The 19143-nt window shown below is 39.1% G+C and overlaps 1 protein-coding gene across 1 annotated transcript in view; it reads left to right on the forward strand.

The window, feature by feature from the left end:
• The window catches only part of RTF1 (RTF1 homolog, Paf1/RNA polymerase II complex component), a 77337-nt gene extending 61665 nt beyond the window's left edge, over positions 1 to 15672 (forward strand). The window contains exons 11-18 of the mRNA XM_075192719.1: positions 948 to 1055; positions 1371 to 1448; positions 3583 to 3704; positions 5081 to 5138; positions 5510 to 5587; positions 6657 to 6752; positions 8739 to 8850; positions 14964 to 15672. Coding sequence (XP_075048820.1) covers positions 948 to 1055; positions 1371 to 1448; positions 3583 to 3704; positions 5081 to 5138; positions 5510 to 5587; positions 6657 to 6752; positions 8739 to 8850; positions 14964 to 15070 — 759 coding nt within the window. The 3' untranslated portion in view covers positions 15071 to 15672. The remainder of the gene's footprint in view (positions 1 to 947; positions 1056 to 1370; positions 1449 to 3582; positions 3705 to 5080; positions 5139 to 5509; positions 5588 to 6656; positions 6753 to 8738; positions 8851 to 14963) is intronic.
• Positions 15673 to 19143: the final 3471 nt, after the last annotated feature.

The following is a 19143-nucleotide window of genomic DNA, read 5'->3' on the forward strand; positions in this document are numbered from 1 at the left end:
CTTTTATAGAATGTTACTCCTTTTTCTTTAAAACACACCTTCCGAGCTTACATCACTGCTGGCAATATGACATGTTCTTTTGGATGGGTCATTTATATGGTGCCAATATTTCTTTGACCATATCCGGTGATTACATAACATGTTGTTTTGTTCATGAATTGTGCAATAATGGAAATTTACTAAAAACATGTCTCTTGTTATGTAATATGTGGTTTTTTTCCGTTCTCTTAAAGCACAGAAACAAAATTCAAGTTCTTTGGGTAATTCTATTGAACTAATTAGTAATATAGGGTTTTTGTTAATTATTACTTCGACAATTGCTACATCCTGATGTAATTAGGGTGCTGCAAATGAAAGCAAATATAGATTTTATAACATTTACGTACAGGTAGATGGCGAAAAAACAAAAAATAGGTGTACGTCTCAGTTTCGTGGCGTTCATGTTATTAATGCACGGCCAGTCTATTGTCTCTAATTTATTCTCTTACCTTTAATTTAATCTTGTGAAGTTATGGGTCCAAGATCAAAATACTCATTTTATATGGAAAGTTTCTCTCCCTCATTGGTCTGTAGTGACATATCTAATATATTATGCAATGTTTTCTGTTGGGAGGACATGGACTACCCTTTCTTCTTCTACTTTTTTTTTTTTTAATCATCTTTAGTTTAATAAATAGGTTCCCCATAGCTATTTGTGCACTCTACTTCCTCTGCAGGGTGGATAGGTCGCAGAAAGAAAGGACAAATATTGCAATATTAAAATTGTTTCAAAATGGTAATTTTGTTGGTTGTATCTTGCACTTTGTGCATGGAGCTTTATGCCATTGTTAATATTTCTGCACTTTTGGAGGAAAGGGTTGAACAGCAAGTGGGGGGAAAAAATCCATGTTCTGTTTAGTTTCTCTTTAATAATAACTGATGGTTTTGGGCTGATTTTTGCTTTGCAGATGTTCTCAGCTGGTATGCAGCTCCCAACATTAGATGAGATTAACAAGAAAGAGGTGACAATTAAAGAGGCAATGAACTATAAATTCAATGACCAGGATATTGAAGAGGTAAGTTACATAGTCGGACTCTAAATGCGAAGTACAATTTTTTAGTTTTTTAAATCTGAGGTGATGCAGTATGGACTTTAGCCTTCCTTGATTTATATACAGATCTTTTTTATTAATGCTCTCTGGAGAACGTTTATAAATATGACAAGTAAAATGTGTTACGGTCTATAAAAGAACATAATAAACATTTATAAAAGATACAGCTTGTATGTGCAGGGGATTCTTTTACATGTTAATCATTGAATGGTGCTGATTATAGCTATATATTTGTGTGAAGACTCAGCACTTGCCATGTTTTCCCTTCTTCCTTTGCAGATTGTAAAAGAAAAAGAACGGTTTAGAAAAGCACCACCCAACTATGCAATGAAAAAGACACAGCTTTTGAAAGATAAGGTATAAACTATGACATTGGCTGAAATTCCTATAACAAAGTCTTACCTTCGAAGTTTTTGTGTTCTGATCAACCATAATTGTTTGTAGTGAAGTCCTCTTTCATGTATTATTGACTACAAAGGCGCCATGGATTTATTTTACCAGCAGTTATACCATACTTGCCAACTTATAGCAAGTATGATCCGGGAGCTGCAGTGGGAAGGTGGGCGTGTAGGGGACGGGGCTCCAAAAATTGCTTCATTTTGGCGCAATTGCTGGGAATTGCAGTGTTTTGGGCCAAATTCTGCCCAATGTGGGAGATTGCCATACTCTCCCGGGAGTCCGTGAGACTCACCCGAAATGCGGGAGGCTCCCAGACATTCCGGGAGAGTTGGCAAGTATGAGTTATACACTAACAATTGAAAAGCAATATTTCTGATATATATATATATATATATATATATATGTGTATATGTATATATGTATGTATGTGTATATATGTATGTATATGTATATATGTATGTGTGTATATATATGTATGTGTGTATATGTATATATATGTATATGTGTATATATATGTATATACATATATATGTATATACATATATATATATATATGTGTATATATATGTGTGTGTGTGTATATGTATGTATGTATGTATATGTATATGTATATGTATATGTATATGTATATGTATATGTATATATATATATATATATATATATATATATATATATATATATATATATATATATATATATATATAATTTTAAACTACTTCACCACACTATGCAATCTCAAAATTTTATTATTTTACTGAAACTCAAACGTTAGACTAGACCATTATGCAATGCAATTTAGAAACATCAAACCATTTTATATTTACTGTGTTGTTTTTTTGGGGGGGGGGTTTCAGTAACCAAGTGCATGGTAACATCTGAAAAGCCATGATGACATATTAATAAATTCACCTCTTCTTTTCTTTTTAATTTCTGTTCCCTTTATAAATGATGCTTGCCTCTGGTTCCTCTAAATACTTTTTGTAGTTCGTAAAATCCCAGGGTTGTTTGCTTTTTACAGCAGTAACCTGGCACTGAGTGCAGATTTTAGTTTTGCTGGAAACTAGTATTCATAAGTACTTTTCCACATTTTTCGCATGTCTCCAGTTATATCCCATTTAATGTATAAGTATCTATGTTTTAAAATATTCAATCCAAGGTAGATGTGTAACCTGAATAATAAAAGGGGACAAGGCATGTGATGAAGGCACACCTAAATGATCAGTTGACTTTCAAAGTTGCAAATGTGTTTTTTTTTTTTTGTTTTTTTTAAAAAGAAACATGCAGTTCATAGTAAATCAAAATTTATTAGATCTCCACATGCCATGGTTATATTGCTTTCTTCTATTTCTCTAGTAACTTCTAAATGTCTACTACATAACTGTTTCTAGGTCTGCACAGACTTAAAAGTTGCACTATGATTCAATATAACCGGTAACCTAAGCAATAAATTGACACAGCACTAAATGAATCATCAAAATGCATACAAAGTGGTATCGCTATGAAGACCTCACTGAATAATGAACAATCTGATCGTAGAAGATTTTGCAGTTCCTTATGTGCATTCTAGTACTATACAGATATATTACTAAACTGAATGTTGGTGAAGCAATGTCTATGCTGTGGTCACTGGGATGTAGCCTATTAATACGTGGTCCTTGAGGTCTTCTCCTTGGACTTGCATTATGTGCAATAATGCATTAAATCCCATTCTTTTGCATGGCACAAGCCTTCCCACCTTTTTATAGATTAAATAACTTTTTGGCCTTAAAACTGTGCATGACTTTGGCTCAATACCATAGTATTCCACCTCTTTTTTAGTTGTTTGCCTCTGAACTGAGGCTGAGCAGAGTGCTACATAGGAACATCCTAAAAGTGGAGGATGAGATAATGTCCAGCTCCCGCTAGACCTAATGATGTCTTAGTTACTACATCTATACTTCATTTGTTTGCAGGATTCATTAGAAAACGTGTCCCTTATTTTATAAAGTGCCTGAAAGAAAGACCAGATAAAGTGTAAATAATGCAAAGGGATGCTTTGACGTTCTATGTTGAAATCCAAATCTGTATATGCTACTTGTTGGTTATCTTGCAGGCCATGGCAGAGGAAGCTGGAGACCAGGACAGAGCAAAACAAATTCAAGACCAGCTGAATGAACTGGAAGAGAGGGCAGAGGCTTTGGATCGCCAGCGGACAAAAAACATTTCTGCCATTAGGTCAGGGTTTAAACAAGTTGTTGACAAGAAAAGTTGGCTAGAAATCCAATTATTAATGTTAAACAAATAAAAGGATGCTCGCTGTAGAGTATATTCTCTCTCTCACACACACACACACACACACACACACACACACACACTAAATTCACAATAAAATATATAATGGCTTCCCTTCACCAGAAAAAGCCATTCATTAAAACATTATCACATATCCATAGGCATAAATAATTCCATGATGGTCAAAGTAGCAGGTTTACATAGTATATTGTATTACTACATCATATATGTAAACATGTCGGTGTACAAAATGAATATGTATATAGAACTTGCATACCACATGGATACCTAATCTATACCTGGTCAACACCGTGATGAATACATGCATATATACATGATGAGACAAATACATATGCCTACCATTTCTATGCGTGACACACAAACGTACCAACATATAAAAAGCATAATGGAATTTTTATACTTACGTAAAATCCGTTTCTCTTAATCGGTTGGGGGACACCGGGACCTTGGGGTATAGAGTAGACAGCTTTTCGCCTGTCCTACTCTATACCCCAAGGTCCTGGTGTCCCCCAAGGGATGTTAGAGAAATAAAATACTTGTATGTCCAGTCCCTATAGAATTCCTCCCTTGTTTTGTGCCAGTATTGAAATCTTATTACATTGCTTCACATTTAAGTTTAAAGTAAGATTGTCCAGTTTTCTTTGGTAAAATCTGATATATTTTCAAACTGAATATAGTATTCCACTAAATATAAAAAAAAGGTATGTCCTATAGCTCCTGTATTACATGGATGATCAAAATAGCACACCAAATAACCAGAGTGAAAACTTAAGTCAAGTTCTATTAATGTGTATTTTATTTTTATTGTGTGCTCATCATCGGGAGTAAAACTTCATTTTGAGATTTTTTATTTTTTTTTGAGCTGCCACTTATGGATAGGGACAAAAACACCATCTGACAAGTACAGTAAAATGTGCAAAGTAAAAGGATACAACTATATTCTACTGAGTTTTGGCACACTATGGTAACTTTTTACTTATGTTTGCTGTTTTATGTTAGGATACTTTTATTTAGCTTTGTATAGTCACTGTAACCTTTCACAGCTGACAGTCATCTCTGCTGTTCATACCTGCTTAGTACCAGCATGTGTGGTAGCCTCACAAGACCCTGACGTCTGTTGTGGAACATGTGAACATTACAAAAAAAAAAAAAAAATTCACAATGAAAAGATTAATGCAGGATGATATTGTTCCTCACATGTATAACTAGTGTAGTCTGTATTTATCTAGAGTATAGTTGTTATGTATTTCTATATAGGTATTTTTCAATGCCCCATTTATTTTTTTTTGCTTTCTCAGTTATATAAATCAGCGTAACAGAGAGTGGAACATAGTGGAATCTGAGAAAGCCTTAGTGGTAAGTTAATATGCATGGGTTATTGTGTTATAATAATGAACTCTTAATTTCTCCAGTACACATTTACATGTCTGTACACTTGCAGTAACCTTTTATATGACTCTTAGAAGGAAATATGTAATTTTTATAACCAATTATTGACTTTTAAAGAGCTAAATCACGTTAAAGTTGTGTAGACAATCGTATTCTGTTATAAGCTTCTGCATGACAGTGTGTTAGTATGCCAACACTCATTACAGAACTCTATTGACTGCTTCTAGACAGGAAGATATTTTTCTGTTTAAAATGACCGTGTATAATTACATTATTTTCTTAATAGTAAAATAAAGGAGACATAAAACTTTGATACTAAAGCTTTTTATCTTGTATAGGCTGAGAGTCAGAGTATGAAGCAACAACAGATGGATCCTTTCACCAGGAGACAATGTAAACCCACAATGGTGTCCAATGTATGTATTCAAACAAATGTGTTCTCTCTCCCAGAAATTTCACTGTCGCAAAGAAAACATTGTAACTTGCAAGATAAATGATGGGCATATATAGGTGTGCTTCATTAGTGTGTCATGAGAAATTATACATGCATAATACAGCTTGAGTAAAGCTTAATGGCAATGTACAGTTAACATGTTGGGCTGCTGTAATACTACTAAGGAAAAGATCAGTGGTGCCCTTTTCCCGTTTTAAGGGCAACATTCAACTGCATCAAGAAAAAGCACTTTTAGAATTTATGCCGTTTCTCCTACATTTTTAGTCTTTGTGAAGCAGTTTCTGAGATCTGTTAGGACTTGTGATAAGTTGGTAGTTTTTGATTGGGCTTTACACTAAATGACCTCTAAACCCCAACTTGGAAATTTTCAGGTCTGAGCCTTGGATGTAAAACTGTTTAGTGTTACCCTGATATTTTACTGCAGCACTATTAAGTAAACTATTACCATCCCACTCTATTGTAAACTGCTATATTTCCTCCCTCATCTTTAGGACAATGTCCTGATGGTATCGCATACCAATAAGAAAGCGGGGCATAGTGTCATTTGGCATCACTGACCCTGCCTCTGTGAATGCATTTATGCACAACAAGTCTGTAAATCTGCCACTCAATCTCTATCTGTGGAGCAAAAGAGAGTGTGACTTTAAGACATATTTTAAACGTATTTTATTTGCCTTTTAAATTGTGTGTGAGGTTACCACTCAGTTTTAAGTATATGCCTTATGTAGCCATAGAAACAACCTTTAAGTTTGGCCTAGAATTTTTTTATTTTTTTTTTGACCCAGGAAACTTCTAAGATTACCTTGATCAATAAGGAGACTCTCCTCTTTAAAGCAGAGAGCTACTTGTCTTCCTAGGACATTAGGGAGTTGAGAGAGACTATATTGTCTTCCCTTTCCAAGCTGTAATACTTGGTTGTTTAATGGTGGGCCTCCTGTCCTAATGGTACTGGGGCAAAAGTATACTCAAAATCTGTTAATGTGACTGACAATTATCTGTGATTCATATCATTTGTAAACTATTTGTTACAGTCCAGAGATCCAGCAGTCCAAGCAGCCATAATTGCTCAACTGAATGCAAAGTATGGGTCAGGCGGTAACATGGATACATCGAAAGATAAAGGAATGGTAAGAACGTATTCCTTCGCCTTACTACCTGTGCACACTTTTCTGCTCTGTAAAGTAATGTATCTGTAGGACCATGAAACGGTTATCCTGCACTTTATTTTCCTGGTGTTTGTATCGGTCTCCCTAACCTGTGAAAAAGGGTGTTTAGTAACGGGCTAAGAAATGTCTGTTAAGAAATAGTAGGCTTATATGGAGTCTACCAAGTCATGTCATCTAGAGTAACGGCTCTATGCACAAAGTGTCTACTGATGCTACTCTTACTGCTAAATGCAATATTTTCAGGACACTGGAAAAATAAATGGGTTATAGGTGTTAAATTCAAAAGGACATATTTGATACAGAATTAACTTGAAAAAATGCCTAAATACAAGTACAGCTTACCCTAGCAGGAGTTGGATAAAAATTGTGACAAAATAAAATCTGACTTCTACTTGTTGTTCTGTCTAGCACACTGCATTGTTTTTTACTTGTTGGACACAGGCCCTCCTGGCCTGTATCCTTCTCACTTTTTTCTTATGTTTTTGCTGTAGCAAACGGTGTCAATTTAGTTTTTTGTTTTTTTTTTATCCCTCGTCTTTTGGAAGAGGAATATCTACTCTATTCTGCCATATACCAAGCCTCTCTTGGCATCATTGATGCCATAGCATGAGGTTAGAGATAGTGTTGATATTCCTACAACCGGATAGCTATTTGAAACCTCCTGATGTTCAGTCCCAGAGGTCCTGCAATTATGATTTTGTTTTGTTCTATGAAAAAACTGTATTTGTAACTAGGTTCATGATTGTAGGTGGGAACCCCCAAGATGTCTCCTCTTTAGCAGTCAGTCATACTTAACTTATTATGTGTGTCAAACTGGACTGACCTAAAAAAATAAGATAACATTGCTGGGATAATGGGAGTGGAGATATGTGTTGCAACCCCCAAGGTTGTAGATTAATTTCTAGATCTTTTGTTGTGGCAATACATCACACACAGTATGTTACATATTCTGGAGCCCTGACTTGAAAGACACCTTATTCTGCCATTACAGTGTACATACTGTCTCTGCTTATCTGCGTGGGATAATTGTGTATGAAAAAGTATGAGGAATAAGTAGTGTAATTTATGTAGCCAAGATTAAAGACACGTACTGGTTTGACTGTTTTTAAATATAAATGTTTGTGCGGATACGGACTTTACTTCACTTGCTCATATAAAACTAAACGTGCTAGGGAACATTCTTCTTACTGGAAGGCAAGTTACACTTTCACAGATATCTTTAGTAGATCTCTTTTAGGCTTCCAATCAAAATTTCAATAATTGTGGTGGCCATGCTCTGCAGTAAGTAGTCCCTTACTCAGTCGTGCTGTTAGGGGCATCCTCTGGAAAATGTTAAATTATTTAATCTGTTCATCCCACCATGCTCACAAAGCACTATATGCAGTTCAATGGTGAAGCCTGGTCAACTTCTGTGACTGATATGTTAGTTGCTGTAGGATTCAAGCTGATGGCACTGAATTTGCCAATGCTGGCAATAGGGATGACTACAGACCAACACCCTGTTTAAAATCTATATAAATAAATATAATTAAAATTTAAATTATTAATTTTAAAAATTTTCACATGAAGGAGATACCTTACAATATCAATAAGGACATCGTGATCACCAGGTTCAATTGACCGTGGAGTACTTCCATAGGGGTGTACAGGAAAGTTCACAATGTTAGGGTATCGTAGTACTCGGATATGTACGCAGCCAAAACATTACAGCCATGTTTAGCGGCATGTCTTGGAGAATTGAATCTCCACCCTCCTCTTGGTGTCCAACTCCTGAAAAATGGCTATTTGTTTTTTAGAGAAACAGACTTAACCGTACGAAACCTTCATCCTACATTATATCTGGGTAACACTACTGCTTTGTGAGGGACAGCTACTGGACATTGCTTTTATGTTTGATGCCTTGACTCAACCTAAATTGCATATTTTTTCTAACTTGTCTTTAATTAGAGTCTAAACAAAGATAGAGATGGCAACCCCAAATCAACAAGCGATCTCTCAGAGGACTTATTTAAAGTGCATGACTTTGATGTTAAAATTGACCTGCAAGTCCCCAGTTCAGGTAAGCGGTTAAAATAATTGTATTCAATATCGGGTTTTTTTAGGTTTTTTTTTTATTGCGTTTGTCTGTTGATTAGTAGATGCCGTGCTGTTAATGTATTTTACTGAGTCTTACGTTTTGTGTAATAAATTAAGACATGGACCCTGGAACTATTTTGCTTTGTCAATATTCTTTTTAATTCTAAGTTAACTTCTAAAAAGAAATGAGGAGTTGAATATGTTTGTCTGTGTGTTTCTCTTTCCTGCCATTGGGGGACACTGAGACATTGGGGTATAGTAGGTGGGACTAGGAGTTCAGGCACTTATCAACTTTTGTTCCCGTTTTCTCTGTCTTCCTTTGGGGGACACCGTGGACATTGGGGTATAGAGTAGGGACAGGACGAACTGGCACTTTAAACTTCTGTTTAACTAAGTCCTAGCTCCTCCCCCTCTATACCCCACCTCCTGTCCAGCCTCAGTTAAGTTTAAGTGCCCGGCGAAAGGGCTGTGTCTGGGCTGCTCAGCAGCCCTCTTCTGTTATTTTTATTATTTTATGGCAGGAATGCAGCGCGCGGCAAGCGCTGTATGGAGGGAGGGGGATCGGAGGTGCTGTGAGAGGTGCCTCTGTTGCCAGCCTCCTTCTCCCAATGTTTTCATACCCTCCTAGGAGCCGGGCACAGTCGCCGCAGGCTGTGTCCGTCCTCCTGATCTGACAGAAGGCAGACACTGCGTGCGGAGGGGTGACAGAAGGTAAGTGAAACCCTCTCCCAGCACAGTGCTGGGAGGGGTAGAAAATCACAGTTTGTCCCTGAGCAGGCTGCTTCTTACTAGAAGCAGTCATTTTATGAAAAAAAATAATTATATTTTTCCTGGCTTCTTCCCTATTGGAAAATTTGTTGTCAGCCTTTGACTTCCCCAGATAGCAAGTTCCAAGTATTTCGGTGACTGCAGTTGGTTTATCCTTTTCCTCCTGAAGTTTTTGCTAAATGGTAGACTCTTTCATGTGTGGATGCTGCAGTTACAAGGTAAGCCAAGGTAACTACTATTCCTTTTCCTAACATAGCCACTCTTAATTATGGTACAGACCATTAGGTTAAGGCCATCCTTAAGTTCATTTTCGTGGCAGCATGTGCCTCTTTCAGGCCTGCTTTGGCATCTGCGTGGGTTAAAGCAGTAGAGCGCTGGTCAAAACACCGTTTTCACGGTTTGTTGGCAGGCAGGCCTTCCTCTGAATTGCTTCCATTAGTGGAGCAAATTCAGAGGACGATAGATTTACGAGAGGCAGCTACATACGCGGGACTGATTGGTGCACGTATTTCTGCCTCTGCAGTTTCAGCTCGTTGTATTCTCTGCCTTAAGTCCTGGAAGGCTGATGGGGAGTCTGAAAAGGTTCTTGAGACCATACCGTTTTCTGGGGGTCTTTTGTTTCAGCGTGACTCCATTATCGGTCAAGCTACAGGTGGAAAGGGCACTTTTTTCCCAGTTAATGCTCCCAAACAAAGATTATCCAAATTCCAGTCCTTTCAGTCCTCAGGAAGGTTTTGGGGTTAATATTCCTCAGGCCAATCTTCTGCAGGCCAGTCATTCGCCCCTAGGGGTGGTTTGCTGCGTGGGCGCCAGGCCTAGTCTGCTTGACGTCCAGTAGCGAAACCTGCAAACAAGCAGTCAGCGTGATGGACATTTTGCTCCTCCGCTGTCGCCAGTGGTGTGAGCTTGTCTTTTCTTGTTCAGTGATCAGTGGTTGCAGTCTACCACCGATGTCTGGGCTTGGGTGTAGTGGATTGAGGATACAAGATCGATCTGCTCGGTCTTTCTCCCAGACAGTTCTTTGCCATAGGGCTTCCCACTTGTCCACGAAAGCGACTGGTTTTACGAGAAACGATTCTATCCCTCCTTTATTCCGGAGTGATTATTCCGGTGCCAGATTCTCAGAGGTTTGGGTTTTTATTACAACCTTTTTCTCGTACTAAAACCAAAGAGCTTATTCAGATCAATTCTGACTCTGAAAATGTTTCAACACCCATGTCACAGTGCCCAGCTTCAAGATCGAGTCTTTGAGCTCGGTCATTTACGGCATGGAACAAGGAAAATTCATGGGGGTTCTAGACATCAAAAATGCCTATCTAGAGGGGTCATCAGTCCCTTTTGAGGTTTGCGGTTCGGTCACAGCACTAACAATTTCAGGCTCTTCCCTTTGGTCTGGCCACGACCCCACGTATCTTCACAGAGATCATGCCGATCGTGGCTGCTCTGCTAAAGTCCAAGAGGATTACAATCATCACTTGTCTGGACGATCTTCTTTTAATGAGTCTCCAAAGGTGCTTTATGCAACATATCCAAGTAGTAATCCAGACTCTACAGTTTCACGGTTGGATTCTCAACTTCAAAAAGTCCAAGTTGCTCCGATCTCAGCAAATGATCTTTTTGAGTATTTTTATTTCACATCCGTTAAAACGGGTGTTATTACAAACCAAGACAGGATTCTAGCCTTGTAGAACAGGGTAAGATCTTGGTTGGCGGCAAGGTAGCCTTCGGTACATTTCGCCATGAGCGTTTTTGGCAACATGGTATTGACTTTCTAGCCGGTCCAGTTTGCTCAGTTTCATACATGGCAGTCCCAGTTGGATCTTCTGTTGCAATGCAACAAATACCATCTGAATCTGGCGGCCCAGGTATTTCACCTGTCTCCGCAGACCAGTTAGTTGCTTCTTTGGTGGTTACATAAACAGATTCTCGCCAGGGGACGCAATTTATCAATTTAAAATCGGACTTTAATCGCACAGGATGCCAGCCTTCGAGATTAGAGGCCTTCTGTCTTCATGCTTTCAGGGTTTTTGTATGCAAAAGGGATCCAAGTTTCCAATCAATGTCTTTGAACTGTGAGCAGTCTTCATGCTCTTTATAAGCGCACAACACTTGCTGCAGGGAAGGCCAGTGAAGATTCAGTCAGACCATGCCACGTTAGTGGCATACCTCAATCATCAGAGCGGTACCAAAAGTCCCTTGGCCATGCAGAAATTGTCCCTTCATTCTAAGGTGTTTCGTCAGTTGGTGGAATGGTGGGGTCACCCCAATGTCGACATGGTGGCATCTTGGATGAACCACAAGGTTCTCCTCTTCTGCTACCGTGCAAGAGATCCTATGGCTGTTGCAGTAGATGCCATGTCTGTCCCTTGGAGGTATTGCTTAGTGTACCTTTTTCCACCGGTAGCCATGCTTCCATGGGTGTTAAGAAAGGTAAAGAGATGGGGTGTTCCAGTTCTTCTGATAGCCCCGGATTGGCCGCAGAGGGCCTGGTATACCGACGAGCTCGGACCTGGCGTTTGCCGCTACGCCCAGATCTATTAACTCAAGATCCCTTTTGTCATCTATGTTTAAAACGTCTGGCTTTAACGGTGTGACTGTTGAAGCTATGATCCTAAGCGCTAAGGTGTTGCCAAACTTGTGGTGCAAACCATGCTTTGTGTCCGGAAACCAGCCTCTGCAAAGATTTCTCATAGAGTCTGGAAAACTTTTATTGACTGGTGTAAAAAGCAGGGATATCCTACTTCTTCTTTTTGCTTGGCCAGGTTACTTAGGTTCTTGCAGGACGGGTTGGATGTAGGTTTGCGCCTTAGTTCTCTTTAAGGTCAGGTGTCAGCTTGCTGTCATTCCTTATGTGCACACTTTCATTCAGGGCGTTCTCCATGTACAACCTCCATATGTTCTTTTGGTACCACCATGGGTTTTGAATGTTGGTGTTTAATGCTTTACAGCATCCGCCTTTTGAACCTTTGAATACAGTGCAATGCAAATTTCTATCCTAGAAAACGGTTTTGCCCATTTCTACGGCACGCTTTTCAGAGCTTGCTGCTTTATCTTACAAGTCTCCTCTTCTTGTTTTTCATAAAAACAGGGCAGTTCTTCGAAACAGGACCTCTTTCCTTCCTATGGTTGTGTCTGGGTTTTTATCTAAATCAACACATTGTCATTCTGGTTCTGAATGATTTTATGTATTCAGTTTAACGATATGTCTATTGGTTTTCTCAATGTTGTCCGAGTCTTCCGAATTTATGTGCAGAGGTCTCAGAAGATGCGCAAGACTGACGATCTCTTGAGTCTCTATCATGCTCACAAAAGAGGCTGGCTAGCTTCTAACGTAATTATTGCTAGGTGGATTATGGCTGTTATTCGTCAAGCTTATAGTGAGGCTGGGGAGCCTGTGCCAGATAATCTATGCAAGCACTCTACAGGGTCTGTAAGTGCTTCCTGGGTGGCCCGCTATGGTGCTTCCAGAGAACAGCTGTGTAAAGCGGCCATATGGTAGTCTGTACACACATTCACTAACTTTTACAAGTTTAATGTGTTCGCATCCAAGAATGCAAGTTTTAGAAGAAAGGTATTTCTTCTGAGTGTTCCCTCCCGTAGGGCAGCTTTGGGATGTCCCCGGTGTCCCCCAAAAGAAGACAGAGAAAATGGGATTTTTATACTTACGTAAAATCCGTTTCTCTTAGTCCATTGGGGAACACCGGGCGCCCACCCTTAACGCTTTAGTTTTTCCTACTATTTGACATGTAGTCTTGTTGGTAAGAGAATGTTGTTTGTTAATTTTATTATCTTTTCCTGTTTCTCTCTCTGCTTTCTGTGGGCTTGGTTAAACATAAACTGAGGCTGGACAGGAGGTGGGGTATAGAGGGGGAGGAGCTAGGGCTTAGTTAAACTGAAGTTTAAAGTGCCAGTTCGCCCTGTCCCTACTCTATACCCTGGTGTCCCCCAATGGACTAAGAGAAACAGATTTTACGTAAGTATAAAAATCCCATTATTATCTAAATATCTGAGGAGGCATATAATGTTTTGCAGTATTCTTTAATAAATTGTGTCCCGCTCTGCGCCCTATATGTGAGTTGGGTTGTAAGAGAAATGGGCTCTGGCTAGTGGGATTAGGAAAAGCCCTTGCACTTCCACCATTTACTAGATGGTAGTGCAGTTTTTACTGGAACGTTAGATGTAGCCTTATTCGGTGGTAGTCTTTACAGCGACGCTGTAAAGACCGACAACACTTACCGCAACATGAGGAAACCGAACCTGTCATCCCCGACAGATTCTTCATACCGACTGCTGGAAAAACTGACTTGGACAAATTCCGATCAAGAAAGATCCCGGGCGCCAGGTGTACAATGTACAAGCACATTGTACAGCTGGCGCCTCCTTAAAATTACAGGATCTTTCTTGATCGGAATACATCAAAGTCTGTTTTTCAAGCAGTCTGTATGTCGAGGATGACCGCTTCGGTTTCCTCATGTCGGGATAAGTGTTGTTGGTCTTTACAGTGTCGCTATAATGTACCCAACCTGCCTTATTTACTGGTTAACATGAATTACCGATTTTATTAAGGTTTGAGCCGTACATGTTAGTTTTCTTTTTTGCTAACAAATTGTCACCCTATTTGCTTATAATTACACAAGAAGCTGACCAGTTGCCTGCTTAATAGATAGGTAGGTTGGCTAACCCACTCTCAAATACAGGAACTATAATATCTTTAAAATGTGGAGAAGTTAACCCTGACTATGCCACACAAATACTATTTGGTCTTCAGAGTTCCAATAGATGTCCACTTAACACCTGCTACATCCCACCTCCAGAAAAATAAAACAAACCTCTGTGTTGGCACATCCCTCCCCATGACTGGCAAATTAATCCTGGGTATTATGAGAATTAGCAGCAGTGCGAAAAGCTTCGGTCTGTTCTGTTCATTCGGTCTGCTTGGAGTACCACAATGATCCATGCTACCACTTACAGCCTGCACTTTTCTGTTATCATTGTAGGAGGCTCCATGTACCACTGCTGATAAGTATTATGGGGGAGGGAGTGTGCTGCTTCTCACAAATAGTGGGATTCCATGGGATGTACCACAGCCAAGCTCGTATTGTACGACGGCTACCTGTCTTTATGACCTCCCCACCCTTCTCCTAACTTAAATTGTCACTAAATGTAACCTCCAAAGAAAAAAAAACTTATTTTAATCACAAATTTTAGATTTTAAAAGTTTTGCACTCCATGATTTTTGCTATACATAGGTTACGATCAGTGGTGAAAACACTTGTTTCCTATGTGAGAGAACTTTATTTTGAAGTACATTTTATGTCAATTTTCTAGAATCCAAGTCACTTGCCATCTCCTCAAAAGCCCCTCCTGCCAAGGATGGAGCACCAAGAAGATCTTTGAATCTGGAGGACTATAAGAAAAGGAGAGGACTTATCTAAGATGGGCCAGCCTGCTGCTGCTGACCTTGCATGCTCCATTGTATCACCACTCCTTTTGTCCTCCATGTATTTGTTTGCCATCATTGGGCTGGAGCAGCAGTTGAGAGAACAGTAGACTCTGAAGTATCATAAACCTGTAAAATAAACCTACTGACTGTATAGAACTTTACACCACGTCCTTTCTTCTTTGCCCTTTCAATGTGGATTTGTGTTTTTGAGTTGTCTATTTTTATTTTTTTGTATTTTATTTTTAAGAAGCCTGGTCTCTTCACGCTCAGTATTACATGTGATTTCAGAGGTCTGCAGTAAACAGAACAGAGACTGCATATGCACCCTATCTGTTCCCAAATCACCATACAAGGTCACCCAGTTCCATGTTTTAAGAGCAACCTGCACTTTCTTATCTTCAAAGAAGTCCTGGGGAACATGGGCATTGTTTGTGTTAGGGGGTAGGTGGCAACATTGGTTTACTATGTGGTGGGGGGTGAGATTCCCCCCTCCACCCACTTTTTCGTTTTTAAGCTGCAGTTCTCTGTTTATCACTGTTTGAAATTCATAAAACTGTAAGGAAGAAACTTATTAAACTCTTCTTATGAAATAGGGATTGATCTAATGGTATTTATTTTTGTAGCTGGGACACAAGCATGTACGTGAACAGCTTTGTTACTTCTCATTCATAATCTTCCCTTTTTAATTTATTGTTATATAAAAATAAGATCTATTAAAATATAGAAATTGGGTACTTGTACTAAATTCTAAAGTGAACTGATATTTGTGTCAATGCTGTCCAGTTAAATAGTGAGTACTCTGGGGGTGGTGCATAAGGCAAATGGCATTTGCTTTTGTAAGATGAAAACATTACATACTTGTGCTTTGCATAGCACAGGAACAAACTGTGTGTGCCATAAAGCACGAAAGTAGATATTCACTTCAGACCCATGTCACCATTTACAGCTCATAACCAGCATGACAGTCTAATGCCCACCACATACAGGCCCATGTGCCCCATGTGCCCCATATACAGCTCTGAATGCAGCATAATGCCTGCCAGTCATATGCTCCTCATAACTTCCACATGCCACCCACATAACCCCACACTATGTAACCATATGTCCTATATAACTGCTTCATTTCCACCACAGACTTGTCTTCGATATATGCAGACCACTGTCCAGCATTATAGCCTTATACCTTCCACATATGGCTGTGTCCCCAGATTGATCATCCCGGTTTGTCTCATGTCGACAAATACTACAATGCCTAGATTACCAAACTCATCCCATATATGTCCCATGTCCACCATTGCAGCCTTATGTGCACCATAATGGCCCTATGTCTGTTGGTTTCGTATCCAGAATTGCCTAGTTGTGTGCTCATATCAACAGCATCATTCCCATTACAGTCCCATGCCAGTTAGAACATCTGTGCCTAGCAGGTAACTGCACCATACCTGCATTTTAAATACTACATATACTCCTATGTTTAGATTTAAAACCTCATGCTCGCTAGTCCTATGCCTGTCATGGCCCAAGGTTTCAGGCTTGTGCCACCTCATATAGCTCTAGGTTAGGTGAATAACCTTGGTTTTCATGGCATATTAAATGTTTACAAAAGTTTGTCCTCTGCCAATAGTCTCAATTCCCTACGTTTATCATTTTCCTTATTTGTCCTTCTCTTGGAGGGTTTTATTATTATTATTATTATTATTATTATTATTATTATTATTATTATTATTAATTTTGTTATCAATACTTTTAATACTTTTTTATTTTTTATATGGCCATAAAAAAGTTTATTTTAACTGATTGAGGAAATGGTTATTGTGGCATGTGCAAATATTTTTCACCCTCTCAGTTGAACCTTTAATGCTATATTACTGCCTAATCTGAAATGATACTGACCTGCTCCTTCCCTTTCAGAGTCCTGGGGCTGCTCCATGCAACCTTTTTCTCAGAGGTGTGTGTTTTGTCTCACAGCAATGTAACACTGCTGTGGAATGTGGTGAACAGAAGAACCAGGCAGATTGTGGCTTCTGCTTGGTACTCCCCTCACACTCTTTGTAGCTATTTTAAAGTGGCAAACTTAAATGTTTAGCTGCTTTTATAAAAATACATTTAAAAAGCAAGGGTAGGCTTTAAAAAGACACCTAAATGCCTCCAGCTTGGAATTTCCAGTCAGACACAGTTAAAAAGTTAAGTGGAACTGGTTGAAGTCAATACAAGATCTGAAATACACTGATGAAGCTGTAAACTGACCAGATATTTTAAAGCAAAGACTATGTATCGCTGGCAAGGACCTGCAGAAATGTTTAGCGGACTCCAGAATAGTGGTCCACAGCACAGTATTTCTTATATACAAATGATCTGCATGGAAACTGTCCTGTGACCTCATCACAAAAGCGAACATCTGAAATATGCAAACCAATACTTGCAAAAAGTTGCAAAACGTTTTAGAACAAAGTGCTGTGTACTAATAAAATAAATAAAACATATTGGCCAGAACCACACAATGTGTTTGGAGAGAAATAGGTGAAGCAAAAGAACAACTTCCCAACCGTTGAATATAGAGGTGGATCTATTATGTGTTCTGTGGCAGCCAGTGGCGCTGAAATTACTGTCTGGCTAGAAGGAAGAATAGATTCAGCTAAATTTATGCAATTCCTAATTTCTAATGTCGAAGAGTTGGTGAAAAAATTGATTAGTTAGTTCAGCAATACATTATTCCAAAATAAATAACCATGATGAATTCACAGGAACAAAAGATTATGCTTTGGAGTGGCTTTACAGAACACAGTCTTGAATATTACCGAAAATCATGTTTGAGATCTTAAATATTCGTAGGGAAACTTTGTTTTTCGGGTAGAAGAGCTCTGCAAGGAAAGGTAGTCAAAATTCCTATAGCAAGAATTTGAAAAACTTGCAAGAAATGTTTGTATGCTGGGTTAGCCAAACTTGTGCATGTTAGTCACAGTTTTATCTTTTTCACACTGTAATTTCAGCAAATAGTAATTGTGCTTTTAAAATGTTTAAACATTTTGGGGCATATTCAATTGACGGCGGGATTTCCAAAAATCCCGCGCTCGAAAAATATTACCGTTAATACGGTAATCTCGCTGGATTTCAGCTCGCGGCTCCCTGAGCGGCGAGCTGAAATCCAGCGAGTAAATTACCGTATTAACGGTATTTACGCGCAGGATTAACATAATATTTTTCGAGCGCGGGATTTTCGACGATCCCGCCGTCAATTAAATACCCCCCTTTATGTTTAAGTTTGTTAGAGACTGTGGTAAGTTTTCCTTTTCATCCTCCATAGCAGCCATCACAAATATGGTGACTCCCTAGGTGCCTAAATAGAGACTGGAAAAGGAAAAGCCTCTAAGGCATAATGTGACTCCTCCTTTGCCTGTTTTTCCTTTTTTTGCTCAATTTTTGTTCAAGCTGAAGGCTTACTGGATTCCCGAAGGCCAAGGAGTGTACCTGCGACGCACCTCCAGGACTACAAGCAAAGACATGCATTGGTGGCTTTCTGGAGATATTAGTTGCTACACTGAGTATCAAATGCAGCATTGGGAGTCTGGGCCTTCCACTTATGAGTGCCTGCGCACTCTGTGACCCGATGTCCGCATGCCAATGATGTCACTCCTAAGTTATACACTGCATGGAATCGTTTCTGCAGTATGAAAGCATGAATTTTGGCATTCATCATTCTGGCAGCAGTCTGACTCATGCAAGAAGGATTTCAGTCAAAAAGCCTATACTGGAGCCTGAACCCATCCCCCAAAATTAAAATAGCACCCGTCTAGGTAAGCTCCTAATTAGGGGTGCTGGTCTGTCGGTAGATAGTAACTTTTCTTCTCCGTACTATTCAGAGCCTATTGAATGAAAGAAAAGCAGCAACTCTCATTTTGGGGTCTGCGCAACATGTGAAGTCTTTGTGAGCAGATTCTAGGGTGATTGTGTGTGGGTTGTTTTCCCAAACGTCAAGAACCACGACCCAGAATCCAGATCAAATGAAGGACTTAATTTCCTGGGTCATTGTAACAGTTCATTGCAAACTAAGTTTTTTATTTTTGG

This window comes from Mixophyes fleayi, chromosome 12 (assembly GCF_038048845.1).
Source record: "Mixophyes fleayi isolate aMixFle1 chromosome 12, aMixFle1.hap1, whole genome shotgun sequence".
Lineage (NCBI taxonomy): Eukaryota > Metazoa > Chordata > Amphibia > Anura > Limnodynastidae > Mixophyes > Mixophyes fleayi.